This window comes from Giraffa tippelskirchi, chromosome 11 (genome assembly GCF_054371585.1).
Source record: "Giraffa tippelskirchi isolate mGirTip1 chromosome 11, T2T-mGirTip1v1.2.pri, whole genome shotgun sequence".
Lineage (NCBI taxonomy): Eukaryota > Metazoa > Chordata > Mammalia > Artiodactyla > Giraffidae > Giraffa > Giraffa tippelskirchi.
This window is the reverse complement of record NC_137285.1, coordinates 120062804-120079716: the sequence shown is the minus strand read 5'-3', so window position 1 is coordinate 120079716 and position 16913 is coordinate 120062804. Positions and strand designations below refer to the sequence as shown.

The 16913-nt window shown below is 47.9% G+C and overlaps 1 protein-coding gene across 2 annotated transcripts in view; it reads left to right on the top strand.

The window, feature by feature from the left end:
- DNHD1 (dynein heavy chain domain 1) overlaps positions 1-16913 on the top strand; it is a 61511-nt gene that overhangs the window by 41022 nt on the left and 3576 nt on the right. The window contains exons 27-39 of one of the 2 annotated variants that reach the window (XM_081540928.1): positions 1756-3352; positions 3547-3755; positions 3952-4156; positions 4233-4335; positions 8144-8293; positions 8537-8719; positions 8851-9282; positions 9498-9969; positions 14694-14969; positions 15179-15331; positions 15507-15685; positions 15807-16574; positions 16668-16769. In XM_081540928.1, coding sequence (XP_081397054.1) covers positions 1756-3352; positions 3547-3755; positions 3952-4156; positions 4233-4335; positions 8144-8293; positions 8537-8719; positions 8851-9282; positions 9498-9969; positions 14694-14969; positions 15179-15331; positions 15507-15685; positions 15807-16574; positions 16668-16769 — 4829 coding nt within the window. Of the gene's footprint in view, positions 1-1755; positions 3353-3546; positions 3756-3951; positions 4157-4232; positions 4336-8143; positions 8294-8536; positions 8720-8850; positions 9283-9497; positions 9970-14693; positions 14970-15178; positions 15332-15506; positions 15686-15806; positions 16770-16913 lie in introns of both variants that reach the window. The other variant, XM_081540929.1, reaches the window with a different exon arrangement.

The window sequence follows — 16913 nt, the reverse complement described above, 5'->3', positions numbered from 1 at the left end:
TCTCCACACTGTTCTCCATAGTGGCTGTACTAGTTTGCATTCCCACCAACAGTGTAAGAGGGTTCCCTTTTCTCCACACCCTCTCCAGCATTTATTGCTCGTAGACTTTTGGATAGCAGCCATTCTGACTGGTGTGAAATGATACCTCATTGTGGTTTTGATTTTCATTTCTCTAATAATGAGTGATGTTGAGCATCTTTTCATGTGTTTGTTAGCCATCTGTATGTCTTCTTTGGAGAAATGTCTGTTTAGTTCTTTGGCCCATTTTTTGATTGGGTCGTTTATTTTTCTGGAATTCAGCTGCAGAAGTTGCTTGTATATTTTTGAGATTAATTGTTTGTCTGTTGCTTCGTTTGATGCATGAGACAAAGGCTCAGGGCCGGGGCAATGGGATGACCCAGAGGGATGGGATGGGGAGGGAGGTGGGTGGGGGGTCCAGGAAGGGGAACACATGTAAACCCATGGCTGATTCATGTCAATGTATGGCAAAAACTATTACAATATTGTAAAGTAATTAGCCCCCAACTAAAATAAATAAATTCATTTAAAAAATAAATAAATAAATTTTAAAAAAATGGACAAAAGACTTTGAATAGATACTTTACAAAAGAAAAGTATATGAGTGACGAATAGCAGATGAAAATGTGTTTGATACGGTTACGCATCAGTGAACTCCAAATGTAAAACCTGTGAGACAGTACTTCACACCTACTAGAAAGATTGTAAGTAGAAAGACTGACAGTAATTGTGAAATGTGGAGCAACTGAAACCCTCACACTTTGCTGGTAGGAGCAAATGATACAACTATGGGGGGAAAAAAAGTGTGACAGTTTCTTACCTATTAAATGTATGTTTACAATGTAACCCAGCAGTTCTGCTCATGGGTATTTACCGAAGTGAAATGAAAGCATGTGTATGTTCTCAAACTTGCACATGTATGTTCATAGCAGCATTATTCTGAATAGTCAAAACCTCAAAACAACGTAAAAGTCCATCAGTGTCAGTGGATCTACAAATTGTGATATTTTCATAATGGAATATCATTCAGCAATGAAACAGAACAAATTACGGATACACCCAAAACATGGATGAATCTCAGAATCACGCTGAGTGAAAGAGGCCAGACGTGGTGAACCGCATACTGTATGATTCGCTTTGTATGAAGTCCTAGAATAGGCAAAGCTAATCCATAATGATAGATGTCAGATCAGATAGAAATTCCTGGGACAGTGTGATAGGGGATTGACGGCAGCGGGGCAGGAGGAAACTTTCTTGGGTGATGAAAGTGTCCTAAATATCATTGGGGGGGTGGTTACACGGGCACATACGTTTGTCAGAGCTCATTGAACTATCTACAATGTGTACATTTTATTTTATAGAAATAATTTCTCAATAAAGTTGACTTTATAAAAGCCTGCATGAGATATAACTCCATTATCTTTGACTGTGGTGACTGCACTTTTCCCTCTACTGTGGTCAGATCAGGTTTCCAAACCTTTCTATTCATTAACCTTCAGTTAATGAATATGTAATTGGTCTTAGAGGTAGGATTCAGGGAAGAAGAAAAAAAAGTCACTCACTTATAGGGAGAGAGAACAATGTACTCAGACATGACCCAGTCCCAACACCCCAGATGCATAAACTTCCTCAGAACCCCATGTGTGCCAGGAGCAGACCCGTAGAGACAGGGAGAGGAGGAGCAGGGTGACACTGTCGTTCGGTCTCACGCAAGTTTTCTTTGTTCATGGCCCCCAGACCCAGAGAAGAGCTGTCAGCCACTGTTGGAGACTCTGCGTCAGGGCATAGACGGCTCTGTGTATACCCACAGCACCTTGGAGCTGCAGACGCTGCAGCCCGGAGTCAACTTCCTGGCCACTGCCACGGTGCCAGGCTTCTGCGAGCGCCCGCTGTGCCCGCGCCTCTCTCGGCTCTTCACAGTGCTGGCCCTGGGCAGCGTGACCCAGGCCATGCTGCTGAGCAGGCACGCGCCCAGCATGCAGGCCTGGCTCGAGCGCTTCCCCTCTGTGGAGCGGGAGAGTGTTCTAGCAAGAGCCCTGGTTCGGGCCTCAGTGGAGGCCTGGGAGGCAGTGGGCAACTGCTTTATGCCCTCACCCCTCCACCCACACTACCGCTTCTCCATGCACTCTGTGAGCCAGCTTCTGGGCAGCCTGCAGCTGCTGCCCATCAGGGCAGGATCCCGGGGTTTTGTGGACTGTCTCAACCATCAGGAGCACCTGCGCCGGGTGTCCGGCTTACGTGGCACCCGCCTGACGATCATGATGGCCATGCGCAACATTGTGCGTCTCTGGTTGCACGAAGCACAGAGAACGTTTTGTGACCGGCTGGACAGCCCCAGGGAACGCTCCTTCTGTGCCAGACTGCTCCTAGAGGTAGCTCAGAATGTCTTCTGCTGTGGGCCAACACCCCAGAGCCTGGGCAAGGGTTATGAGGAGGAGGAGGAAGAGAAGGTGCCTGAAGTGGAATCCGAAGGGGAGCTGGCTCAGTGGGAGGACCTGAGCAACAGCGGGAGTGAGACGGAGGAGGAGGAGGAGGCCCCGTACGAACTTGCGGTCACCACAGGCTCACTGTGCCATGATTCAGCACCACCTGTAGCACCAGTAAAGAAGGTGACTGTGGGAAGCATGAGTCAGAAGATAAGCCAGGAGGAAGGCACAAGGACCTCCAGCTACATACTCCAGCTGAATAAATCTAAGAACTTGTGTCAGAAGGCAGCCCAAGTAGGCATGGCCTCACCCTTGTTGCTCCCAGTGCTGCTACTCCGGCCCCAGGAGAAGCCCTCAGACCTGGTCTTCAGTCAGGAGCTGATACTAGAGTCCAACTCTGAGAGCTCCAACTTATACTTGGAACGCCAGTGGGTAAGCCTGGAGGAACAGCTGGCCACCTCAGCCACTCAGCTGCGGCTGAGCCCCCACCTTGCCCGGTGCCACTCGATGGCCCAGCACGTGGCTCGCCTGGTCCGGGTGTTGGCCAGGCCCCGGCAGCATGGCCTCTTGCTCTCAGGGGCTCAAGGGACTGGGCGCCGTACTGCCATCACTCTGGCTGCCGGCATTTGTCAGGCCCGTCTCTTCCGTCTGCCGTGTGGACCAGAGGAGGCCATTCTCCGGTGTCTGAGGGAGGCCAGCTGGCATGCTGGCATGTTAGGCCAGCTGGTGGCCCTGCTGGTGCCCAAGGGTGTGGACCTTACTACCTTTCATCGCCTGCTGGCCCTGGCAACCTCAGGCAGTTTTCCTGACCTGTACACAGAGGCAGATCTGGAAAACATTGAAGAACATCTCCCCAGGGACAGCCTTAGTGTCAAGCAGAACATCAAGAAGGAAATACTGTTGCAGAGGTGAGGCCAAGACCCCCAAGCCAGGGGTCGCTCTGCTCTGGCTCCACCCTGGCCGAAGGCCAAAAGCCCCCACAAAACTTAAGGGCTACTGAGGGGGCACAGAAGAGCAGGGTTGAGGGGTCAGGTTGGGGTGGGGACGTGGGTGGGCAAACAGGGATGAAGGAGAGGACAGTATCAGAGCTCCTGCCCCACAGGTTCTACCACCAGGTGCGCAGCCACCTGCACATGTTCATCCTGATCGGAGATGACCAGGCCCACAAACAGCTACCCTCCACCCTTTTCCTGAGGCTCCTTCAACTGGCCATCGCCAGCACTGACCGCTATGAACCCTGGGACCAAGATTCCCTGGTCGCTGTGGCCCAGCATCATCTGAAGGGTGCTCAGAGCCCGCCCCTTGATGACGGTGAGCCCTCTTTACCTGTCCTCACCCCTCATCAGAGCAGGTTCTAAAGAGGACTGTTATTTGGGTCAGTCTCTCTCTAGAACATGGTTGAGCCTCCCTTCACCTTTTCTGCCCTCTTTCCTGAGCGAGGAGAGGGTCTCTTTCCTTTCTTCCCCTCCAAGCTCACAAGTCCAGGCTAAAGCCATGCCTGTTGCAGACTCCTTGAGGTTCCCAGACATCCAGGCCTCAGTTCCCAGTGTGGCCAAAGCCATGGCTCTCATCCACCTTTCGGCTGCCAGCTACCAAGGGCACCTGTGCCCTGAGTTACCACTTGTCACGCCCAAGACGTTCCTGGACTTCTTGGACACCTTCGTACTGCAGCAGCAATGGATGACCCTGCACATTAAGAACAGGGCCAAGCGGTGAGTGACCCCCATTCCCTCCCCTGCATCTCCTTCCACTCCCTCAGGTCCACTCACTGGCACACTTTGTCTTCAGGATACAGAATGCCCTGGAAAATCTGAAGATGCTGATTGAGAAGCACAGTGTCCACGCCACCCTGGTCTTCAACTTGGAGGCGCAGCTGAAAGGCTCCCATAAGGTAAGGGGGAGAGGAGTTTGAAGCATGAACAGTAGGTCAAAGCAGGAGCCCAAACAATGACTGCAGAAACCAGCCAGACTGAACCTTAGTTCTGGTCTCCTGAGAGTTCCCCTTCCCCCAGGGGATGTCTCTAATCCCTGCTGCCTCTCCTCTAGAGCTCAGGCTCAAAGTTCCCTGTGGCACATCTGTGATCAGGCTGATTCCTCTAAATGTATGAAACCCAAGTGTCTGCTTCTGGTTGTCCCTAGTACCTTGACTGTGTGAAGTTCAGTATGCTCCCCAAGCTCTGCAGAGATTCCCATTGAGGATGGGGCAGGATTACATCCTCATGGTCCCCTCTCACTTTAATCCTCTTCTCCTGGATTCTCTATCGCTCACTGCTGGTGGGCACACCTCTTGTAGCTGTCCTCTCTTCCCATACCCCTTTGTTCCTGCAGCGTGTCCTTGCACAATACACCAAATACACAAATTTATACACTCTATATGCAAAAATGTACACTGTTAGGTACAGTGGGGAAATGCAGATGGGTGATGGCAGTGGGGCAATTTACATTTTAGAACAGAACCAGAAATAGGTTTAAATGGTTTACTAGATCTCAGTGTCCTGTTTTCCCGTCACCTTCCTCTACAGGGCATTTCCTAGTGAGAGAGTTTTCTCTCCCTGTCCCATCTCCCCAGCACTGCTCCCAATGCTATTCAGTCACCCTATTTTTCCTTTAGAGCTTCCCAAAGACAATGCTCATGTAACAAGAGATTTTTTTTTCCAGTCCTTACTCTAAATCCTGTTGCTTTCTTATACAGAGCAATTTTCTTCTTTGAATAAACAAACCACTCATATCTAGCTAACACTGGTAGCAGTGGCATCATGACATCTTCTGTAGTCAAACACTCTTAGTTATAAATGCTTTCCTAAAATAGACATTTTTTTGGTTTTATTTCATTTTTAATAAGAGGAATTCTGATAATGCATTTTTTTCCCTTTCCTGCTTACACAAAACTTTGATGAAGATTCAGGAGTAACTACAGTGAGATAGTTACTGGTGATCAGTTCACAAGCAGATAATATGACTTACTTTCTCCTGGGCTTTCCGGTCTTCCAGCTCCCCATGCCTAACCCTCCTCTTCTGATGGGTGTCCTCAGGGCTATCCTTCGGTGTTGCACAACCCCAGGGGCGTGGCTTATATAGTATCTACATATGTGGTTTTCACTGTGTCCTGTGGAGTCATCATAGTACTGTTGGCCTTCTACCATTCGCCATGGAGGATCACTAGCTTAGATGAAAAATTAAGACTCGGTTGAGATGCAAAAAATTAAGAAGTTCATTGATGGATGGGAGTCCTCTTTCCCATGATTTCCAAATTCCAGTTTTCTGTCTTGGTCTTGCTTTTTCCCCAAATGATTAATACCAGGAATTTTTGATATGGTTTAGGGGAGCTATTATTCTCTGATCCCTGGGTCAGAACACAAGAAGCCCAAAAGCTGGATAAGAGATGTTCATAGTCTCAGGGGCATTCACTTAACAGCCATAACTGTGTGTACTTGTTTCACAGTTGCCCACCACAGGAAATGGCACTGCCCTCCACTTAGTCACTTAAGCTGAACCCCAGGAGTCATCTTGGACCCATCCATCTCTCTTCCCTTTCATATTCACTTGGTTCATTTATTTATGACTGTGCTCAGCAAAGCTTAATTCCATATTTTTTGTCTGAGCACTCATTAATACTTTTGTCCATGTCTACATCTATGCTGGCTTCTTCCCTCATGGCTCAGTTGGTAAAGAATCCGCCTGCAATGCAGGAGACATTTATGTTTAACTCTAGATAGATAGAATTCTCACCTCCACTTTTCTAAGGAGGCCATTCTTTCTTTCATTTTACGAATGAAAAAACTCAGCTCCAAAGAGGTTAGGATGAGGATTAAGTGAGGCCTTTATATGTAAAGTATTTCAAAGTGCTGGCACATGGCAAGAGCCCAATAAATGTCATCATGTATTGATAGTAGATGGCCTCCTAATAAAGATAAGGCACTCTCCTGTCCTTCATGGTGCCTAGTTTGCTGGAAGATATAGGCTCGTGCAAGTAATTACAAAACAATGCATTATGACAGCAAGTCCAGGGTGCTCTGAAGTATCAAGAAAGACTTCCTAAAATTGTATAAGTCTTAGGTTGAGTTGGTTCATAGTGCTTTTCAGGTCTACTGTATCCTTATACTTCTCTGTATATTTATTCTATTAATTTTTGAGAGCTTGATATTGAACTCCAATTAAAAATCTTAATTTATCTACTTGAAAAATAATTGAAATATATAGTAGAACTAGATGTACCATTGTTCCGTATTTTCCAAGTTTCTGGTAAATGTGTTATCATATTTTCATAATTTAAAAAAAATAAAAAAGAAGTAAAAAAAAGAAAACTTCCTAGAGAGAGCATAGTACCACACTGTGTAGCACAGAGGCATTGGTAAGCACCAAAAGCATTCCTTAAATATGTAAACACAAGAATGAAGTACATCAAGGTTGATACCTGAAGGTCAGGTGAGATTTGGTATGAAAGGGGGTGGGAAGAATGTCACAGGCTGAAGTAACAGCAGGTGCAAAGGCCCAGAGGCAAGAAGATGTGTGCCACGTTGGAGGAACTGAAAGTCTGGAATGACTAGAGAGCATACTGCTGGGAGAGGAAAAGCAAATGAGGTTGGAAAGATGAACAGAAGCCTCCTGGTCACGGAGGTATTGTAAACCAAATGCATTTGTAAACCAAATGCAACAGTGTTAAGAGACATGATGATATGATATTTGCCTTTGAGAAAACCAAATAGGCTTGCAGCCTGAAAAGCAGATTAGAGGAGGGGGAGTAGGAGTTAGGAAGCCAGTGCAAAACATCAGGAGTGAGAGAGCATGGGTGTGAGTCATGGTTTTGGGGATGGAAGTAGATGTGAGAGACATATTGGAGATAAAACAGAAAGGCCTTGCTTGAAGATGGGTTCGATTTTGGGGACTAGAAGAGGTGGAGTCAGGGTAACCATCAGGTTTCTTCCTTGGGAAACTTGGATGTATTTTGCCATAGATCTCTGAGAAAAGAATACATGAAGAGATGAATAGGATTGCAAGAGATCTGAGGAGCCATAGCCAATACATTAATTTCTGGATATGTGGAGTCTGAGGGGTCTGTGAGACGTTGAAGAGGAAATTCCCACTAAGCAGATGGATGTGGAGGTGTGGGTCTTGGGGAAGAATCTGGCTAGATATAAGAATTTTGAGTTGTCAAAATATAAGTGATAATCAGAGCCATGAGTTTAGGGAGGTACACAGAAAGATGATAAGAGAAGGGGGCTCTGAAAACTTTTTGAGGAATATTTAAGGGAAGAGAATATTTAAGAGGAAGAGAATGAGGAAGGGCAGCCACAGAAGCCAAAGAAGAACATGGTCTCATGAAAGTCAAGGGAGGAGAATGTTTCAACAAGGAGGAGCTTCTTCTGTGACAAATGCCACTAGCGGGTCAAGTAAGATAGAGTGTCTCCCAGTGGTTAAGCATGTAGGCTTTGGATTCAGATTGCCTTGGTAGGTCAGAAGCACCCAACCCACTCAGTGAGGCTGCCTGACTAGATGTATAACTCACAGACTGGAGAATGACAGTTTCAGAGCTCAGCACGTATCTGTAGCCTACTTGGAGTTCAACTTGGTCACCCTGTCAACTTGGTCATACAACTGTCAGAAGTATGCCTGAGTCCAAGCCCGTGTGGGGGTCTTCCCTTGGGGTAGTCCCACCTGGCCCAAGATCTGGAGCTGCAGAGCCTAAACTCTGTTCACAGAGCCTGAGCAGACTGAATCATCAACTAGACCAAAGCAAGATTCTGTACAAGCGGCAGCTGACAGAGTGTTGGCAGCAGGAGAACCTCATTGAGAACCTGACCAAGCAGCGGGATGCCCTGCGGGCTCAGTATGAGGCTTTCCTAGAGCAGGTGAGCTCTTCTTACCACCTGCCCTGCACTGATCCCCTCTTGGAAGGGGACAACCTCTCATAGGATGCCCAGAGGAGAGGATGGGTTGACTTGTCATGGAGTCTCCTGCGGCAAAGGTAATAGGATGGCTTGGGGTGTGGTCCCTGGGAGACCCTAGGAGAAGGTGATCCCTTCTGGAAATACCTTGAAGGAAGAGAGGACATTCTGGGAGTTCACTTCAACTGCACATCTCTCCTCATTTAGATGGGCAAAGCATTTCTGGGGCCCCTGAGCCAGCTGCAGGTGGCTGACTTTGAGGAGATACGAAGCTATCGAGCACCACCAGAGTCTGTAGTCCAGGTGACCAATGCTCTGTGTGACCTCTTCCACCGTGAAACAGGCTGGGCCAGTGCCAAGCAGCTGCTATGCTCTGAGGATTTTTATCAGGTAAGGAATGTGGGGCTCCATGGAGGAGGAGAAATGGAGGCACGAAGCAGCAACTTGGCAGAGCGAGGCTGTTGGGGAAAGGTCAGAGCATGCATGTCTTCCCCCACCCCTCTTAACACACACTCCCCCAGGAGCTGGTGTTCTTCCCCAAGGAGAAGATGACAGATGCAGAGATGATCAAGTTAAACCTGGCTCTGAAGGCTCCAGGCATGAGCGATGCAGACTTGCGGGCAGTGAGCATACCTGCAGCAAGCCTGGCAGCCTGGCTCTGGGCTGTTCTGTGCTACGGGCTGGCACAGCGCCGAGGACTGCCCACAGGCCTACTGTTGCGGCAGGTGGAGGCGACACTGGCTAGGGAGCAGGCCCGCCTGGGCCAGTACCAGTTCCAGGCCCAGGAGCTTTTAGAGCACAATTTGGCCCTGTCCAAGAATCTGGAAAATGCCCAAACTTCCCACAAGCGTGTGGTCGAGAATCTGGGGCAGGCTCAGTGTGGCCAACATCACAAATGGCCGGTTGAGGCTGCCCTGCTCACACCTATGCATTCCTGGGTTACGGAGCTCCAGGTAACCAGCTCCTTCTAGATTTCCCCCTAAAGCTCATTTCTGCACCGCAGACCACTCCTCTGCCCCTCCCCGTGCCCTTACCGCCTCCCTCTGTTCCACTCTGCCCTCCTTGCCATGCTTTCCCCCACACCCTGCCTCACTCCCTCTCTGCCAGACCTTCTACCTCTACCCTCCCCACCGGCATACACACCATCTGGTCTTCCCTTCCACACCAGAAGTTGAAGGGTCACTCCTCTACGGTGCTCGGAGATGCCCTCTTGTGTTCGGCTGCCATCAACTACTTGGGTCCCTTCCCACCAGTGCGACGCCAGGAGCTGTTTGACAAGTGGCTGGCTCTCTGCAGGGGCTGTCAGGAACCACTGGGCCCAGATGACGTGGCACAGGCACTGAAGCAGATGCAGAAATCTATCACCACATTGCCAAAGAATCCCCTGCTCTCCATACGCTCTCCCTTCAGCCTTGTGTCCTTGTTGAGCTCCGAATCTGAACAGTTCCAGTGGGACCGAGACATGAAGCCCCAGGCAAAGTCAGCCCGCCTGGCAGCGCTGCTTTTGCGAAGTTGCACTCACTACTTCAGTTGCCGTTGGCCCCTGCTGCTTGACCCCGGCAACCAGGCCCTCATCTGGCTGAAGCCGCTGCCTCTGGAAGAGGCTGGACACTTGGCCACCGGTCCCACCAATGGCACAGGTAAATCCAGGGATAATAAACACAACGCTTCTTGGTATTTGAGCTGCTCAACACTCTCAGCCACATGCACTCTTCCCTTTCACAAGGAAGACACTAAATATTCATGGCCAGGGTATCCCAGATTTCTTCAGCCAATATGATATTAATAAATCAGGTCACATGTATATTTTTGGGCCCATACTGCAACGATTGTGAATCTATGTGGCTGACCATAATCTTCCACTTCCTAGTCTGCTCAGCACTATTAGAACCTTGGACTGCAACTCAGAGCTTTCCTATTCAAATTTATCAGGAATTCTGGGGAAATATTTCCATTGGTTCTGCTTGGATCAGGGACCCATCTGGGTAGAGGATCAGAAGGAGCATTTCCTAGGGGAAGGAAGGAAGAGTGTTTATTTCCCAGAAGAAGGGGCTGAGGGTTGTAGTGGTAAAAACAATAGACTTCTGGAACAGAAGGTGTATAATAAAGTGGTCTGTAACCGGGGCTCTATAAGCAGACTATCTGGGTCAAATATTTGCATTTTGCTAGCTGTGTGACCTAAGGCAAGGTATTTAATCTCTCTAAAGCCTAAGTTTAAAAAATATTAAAAAGCAGAGACATTACTTTGCCAACAAAGGTCTGTCTAGTCAAGGCTATGGTTTTTCCAGTAGTCATGTATGGATGTGAGAGTTGGACTATAAAGAAAGCTGAGCGCTGAAGAATTGATGCTTTTGAACTGTGGTGTTTGAGAAGACTCTTGAGAATCCCTTGGACTGCAAGGAGATCCAACCAGTTCATCCTAAAGGAGATCAGTCCTGGGTGTTCATTCGAAGGACTGATGTTGAAGCTGAAACTCCAATACTTTGGCCACCTGATGCGAAGAGCTGACCCCTGATGTTGGGAAAGATTGAAGGCAGGAGGAGAAGGGGATGACAGAGGATGAGATGGTTGGATGGCATCACCGACTCAATGGAGATGAGTTTGAGTAAACTCTGGGAGTTGGTGATGGACAGGGAGGCCTGGCGTGCTGCAGTCCATGGGGTCGCAAAGAGTCGGACACAACTGAGTGACTAAACTGAACTGAAAGCCTAAGTTTGTTTGCCAATAAAATCAGGGTCTTAATTATAGCCATCTCATAAAGTGTTGTGAGAATTAAGATAATTCATGAAAAAAAGAGTTCACACAGTGCCTAATGTATAATAAGTTCTCAAAAACATTAGTCATTATTTGTTGTTGCTGTTTAGTCGCTGAGTCATGTCCGACTCTTGGTGACCCCATGGACTACAGCATGCCAGGCTTCCCTGTCCTTCACTGTCTCCCAGAGTTGGCTCAAATTCATGTCCATTGAGTCAGTAGTCACTATTACTACCAGTGTCTTACTGCTATCAATATTACAGTCCATCCCTTGACTGTCCAGTATATGACTTTCTATTGTGCCCATACAAAAACATACACTATACAGCTAGCACACATGTGGCTATAAATTAATTTACCCCCTCTCTAATAAGAGACACCCTAAAGAAACATCTAGCTGCTGTATCCAATTTTGAGTCCTGAAACTGAATAATCTCTTGATCAGATCTGGATATGGCTTTTCATGGTGGTTCTGTAAACTACACTAGATTAAGTGAATCTCACCTTAAGAATACACCTGATAAGCAAAGAGAAGCAAAATCAAATCAAGATAACTATAATAAACTTCTGTTTAGAAACTTGGAAAGGGTAAGAAATACACATTATATTGGTCTCTAGCATATACTGTGCAATGCCAGACAGAAGATAAAAGATTAGCATCATTTCACTGGCTAATCGAATTCATTGGAGTGAGTTCTTGGACAGCCAGTTCAGCTGCCCTGAGTTCTGATAAATAGTATAATTTTCCTTTCCCATTGTCCCCCAGAAGTATCTGTGAGAGGAACGTCAGGCAAGAGTACCCTGTTGGTAGCTGTTATACCGTAAATGTCCATTTCCTATTGGAATGGGTATAGGGGCTTAGGATGTGCTGTAAAATTAAGCAAACACTTATTACCAGATGGGGGAATTTCTGGCGAATCCCCTAAAATCTCTCATCTTTTTCCCTCCAGATTTCATTTGTAAAGACTCCATTAGCTATCTATTAACTGACGCCAGAACTCTTGATATATTCTCATTGTTGCATTTAAGCCCCAACTTCTGGCTTCTGTCTCTTAACATTGGTTCTGGGGACTCCACCAATTCCACTAAGCCTCAGTGTACTGTCATCCATCTAAACCTTGGCCCTCACCTCAGGGCTGTAGTAAGAAAATAGTATTAGTGGGAAGCTTAGGCTGACTGGCCATGGAATGCAGCCCCTACTTGGAAGTATGTGGATCAAAAAGGGGAGAGAGACTACTCTTGTCAGGCAGGGAATGCAGGGAGAGAAGTGCTTGTGATGAACCTGGAGGCATCCCTGATTTTCCAATAGCCCGTGATTTCCTGTTCCATGTGATATGATGTACAGAATCATTTTTTACAAGTCGGCAAGGTGCATGAGTATCTGATCATGTGTGATCTAACACTGCTTGATATGAGAAGAAAGGAATGCTTCTCATTCCTTTAAGTTCTTTCTAGAGATTGTTTCAGTAAGAAGAGGTGTAGCCAGCTTGCTCCAGCATCTTCTACTAAGTCCACTAAAGTTCAGTGAGCACAGGGGCCAAGTCCTATGAGATAAGCCAGCTTTTTAGCTACACATAGCCTAGCCACCTTACCAGTAAGGAAAAGAAAAATCCTCACTGCCACTTACTACCTGTAACAAAAATTCCACTCACCATGGCTTAAACAAATGGACTTATTTTATTGGATAAGTCCTTCTTATCCAATAAAAAGGACTGGGATAAGCAGGTGTAAGGCTTCAGTGTTGCCTCCAAGCACCCAGAATCTTCTAGCTCTCTGACCTATGACCCTTGGCATAGTCATTTATCACATTGTAGTGGGTTGGATGGTGCCCACCCAAAAGATATATCCTCATCCTAACCTCCAGAACTTATGAATGTGCTCTTTTTTTGGAAAAGGAGTCTTTGTAGATATACTTAAGTTAAGGGTTTGCAATGAGACCATCCTAGATTTCCAGGGTTGGCCTAAACCCAATGATAAGTGTCCTTATAAGAGATAGAAGATAAGGCATATGTGCACAGAGGAAGGCCATATGAAGGGAAAGACAGTGGAATTATGTAGCCATGAGCCAAGGAACTCCTAGAACCACCAGAAGCTGGAAGAGGCAACAAAGAAATCTTCCTTGAAGCCTTCAGAAGGAGTGCAATCTTGCCAACACTTTGATTTTGGATTTCTGGTCTCAAGGCCACTAAGAGAATAAATTTCTATTGTTTTAAAGCCACCGTATTTGCTATCAAATGCTACTATCCCTCCAAGCGTCATGTCAGAGGTGTTCCTAGGCAATATCTGTCCCTTTCATCAGAAAAATAAAAGATCTTCCAGAAACCTGGATAGCCAGATGCACAAATAGCATATATCACTTATATGTGGAATCTAAAAAAATGATACAAATGAATTTATTTACAAAACAGACATATTTATAGAAAATAAAGTTATGGTTACTAAAGGGGAAGGAGGGGGAGGATAAATTAGGAGCTTGGAATTAGCAGATATTAATATATACTACTATAGATACAATAGATAAACAACAAGGACCTACTTATAGCACAGGGAACTATATTCAATATCTTGTAATAACCTATAATGGATAAAATCTGAAAAAGAATACACATATATATATTTGAATCATTTTGCTGTATACCTGAAACTAACAGCACTATAAACGAACTGTACTTCAATAAAACAATAAAAACAAACAAACAAAACCCATAAAATGGTAAGCCTGGAAGAACACTCAAGTCCCAGTTGAGCACTGCAACCTGTTATTTTAGTCTCAATTTTAGCCCAGTATAACTCTGAGCAGAGTGCCTGGTCAGGTTTTTAACCTAGTAACCTGAGAGATAATAAATAGGTGTTGTTTTTAGCTGTTAAGTTTGTGGTAATTTGTTAAGCAATAGGAAACAAACACATCAAATTGTGGGTCTGGCAACCTCTACTTGCCCATTTCTTAAACACTTAATTTTTTAAAAAACTTAAAATTCTTAAATTTCCCAACATAAAACAAAACAAAACAAAAAACTATTCATCTTTTCCAGCTCCTGTAGTAGAGGAGGCAAAGAGAAGGGGATTGCAGATGGCTGTTGGTTAACCAACCACCTGTGTCCACAGCACTGCCCATGTTGTGGCCAAGGCTACAATTGATGGACTTTCTTTTACAAATCGATACTTCCAGGCACTGATCTCTATGCTGGCGGTGACTCTTATAGTTGTTAGCGACAGAATTAGCTCAGGCAAAAAGGGAAGTGCACTGACTCCTCTAGCCAACCTACAGAAAGGCAGGAATGGAGCTAGTTTCAGGGGTGACTAGAACCCCTCCCTGGAATTTTATAGTTACTGAGAGCTACCCTCTACTGAGTGCTTGCCAGGTGCCAGTGGAGTGCTTTCTGTGCATTGTTTCACGTCATCTTCACAGGAACCCTATGTGGTGTTAGTAATGCACTAATATCAACCCATCTTGCAGATGAGGAAATTGAGTTGTAGAGAGCTTAAGTGACTTTCCTATGGTGTCTTCCTGCAGACCTTCCTTCATGAGCTGGAGTCCTTGGGTGAATAGGGCTCCCCAGGAGCCTGATTCCCTCCCTGAAAAGAGCTCCTCTTCATCTTCCTGCCACAGGGAAGGGGTTTAAGAGAAATCAAAAAGGAAAGTCTAAAGAGGAGAACATGGAAGATGAAGATGATGATAGTGATGAGTATGATAAAACAAAGGAGCAGAAGGCAGAAGAAAGGACAATCAAGGAGACAAAGGAGGAAAAGGAAGGGCAGCAGGAGCGAAAGGAGAAAGAACAGCAGGATGAGGAGGAAACTCAGTCCCCGCCCCCTCCCGACCTCCAGGTCTTCTCAGGCACCAGCCCAGAGCTGGGGCCTCAGCTCCAGGAGGCAGCTGCCCGTGGTGAGAATGCAGGCCCTCCACCCAAGGTCTCCTGTGTCCTCCCCTACGCAGTGGCCCCACAGGCCTCTCAACCTCCAGTCTGACCTCAGCCCCTACCTTCACCCTAGGCACTAATTCTCTGGAAGAACCCTGGGTTGGAGCCAGACTTAGTGCATGGGGGCCCCAGGTGCTGGCATGGTGGGTAAGGTGTCCTTGTCTCCCCTGCGCAGGCCTGCCTGTGCTACTGACCAACATGGATCTGGGCCTAGACTGCCCAGAACTGCAATGGCTACTTCAGCGGGAACAGCTGAGCCCACCCCAGGTGCAGCCTGGCTTCTGCCTCTATCTGAGTACTACTGTCCCCCTCAATGCCTTGGAAAAAGGTGAGGCCCAGTGAGTGAGTTGCCAGCACACCTTTGTGGACACACCAGGGCCCGAGCTTCACTTAATCTGACCTAGAGCGGGCTCAGGACCATAGCCGGTAGCCACACTCCCTGGGCCCCTCACCCCTGGCTCTGCCAAAGGGAAGGGGTTAAGCATCTCCTGTGTGACTCCAAGTGCTAGGCTGTGAATTGCTGAAGGGGCTGAATGTGCTGGACCTGGGCGTGAACATGGAAATCCTAGAAGAACGGATGCTGTGGGAAATCTTGTGCACGGAGCGTCCTGAGCTTGAGACCCGCTGGTGGGACCTGACCATCAGATTCCTGGACTCCTGGGAAGCTGCAGGGGCTGTTGAGGTGCTTGGGGATTCAGTCTATGGGTTGGGATGGGCCCCAGTATGGGGGTGGAGATGAATGTCGCTGACCGGGGAACTACATGGAGAAGGGCCAGATCCATGCAATAAGTGACTGTTTGTAGGAGCGGCTGCTGACGATGCTACTGCTCCAGGGCCCACGGCGTCAGAAACCAGCCAAGTTCCTGCGAGACGTGGTGAGGGCCCAGGCGGAGCTGTGTCAGCTGCGTGCCCATTTAGAGGACCTAGAAGAGCTGAGGCTGAAGGAGGTGGCACTGTGGGCACCCTATCGGCGTGTGGTCTGGCATGGCATGACCATCATAAAGGCTCTTAGCTCACTGCAGAACCTACTACCACTTTTCCGTATGAGTCCAGAGAATTGTCTAGCTGCCACCAAGCGGGCTCTGACAAGCATAAAGGGTGAGATTCACCAGCGGGAGGAAGTAACCTGCCGTCTGCTGCAGCTGAAGAGACAGCTGACCCACCAGCTACTAGGCAGCACTGTGGCTACACTGGGCCTGACCTGCGTACCCTTGGTGGGTGTCTTGGGTGCTCTGGCTCTGTTGCGAGTGGCAAGGAAGGCGCCGGTGCTGGAGAGGCTGGCCCTCTGGCCTGGACTGCCAGTCTCTCCAAGCACAGGCTGCGAAAAACCAGTCCCAGGTGTGGCTCGACCGGCCTGGCTAGGGCTGAGAGCCTGGCACGAATGTGAGATGTTGGAGGTGCTGCCTCCATTTGCTGGGCTGTGTGCATCCCTGGTGGGCCATGCCAATGTTTGGCAGGCTTACCTGTCGCTATCATCCAGTGTGCTGGGCCCTGCACCAGGGCCGGGGGCTCACCCACTGAGCCTCCTCCAGAAGCTGATCCTGTGGCGGGTGCTGAGACCTGAGTGCCTGGTCAGTACCCTGGCAACCTTCACCACCAGCCTCCTGGGCCGGCCCCTGGATGAAAACCTGAGTGCCCACACCATCCCCTTTGAACACACTCAGGCTACTCAGCCCATACTGATCTTGTTGCCACCACCCGGTCATCCCACTGCCACCCTGCATCACCTGACCGTTATCCGGAAACTGGCTGCCACACACGAGCAGGTTTGAGCCTAGCCTCTTGGTCACAGAGTGATGGGGCTCTTAGGGCTGGGGTGAGTGGTGGGCCCATCCCCACCCCCAGCATTCTCATGGATCTTTCTGGATTACTCAGGGACTTTCTGGGTCATCTGTGGCATTACTCTGGGT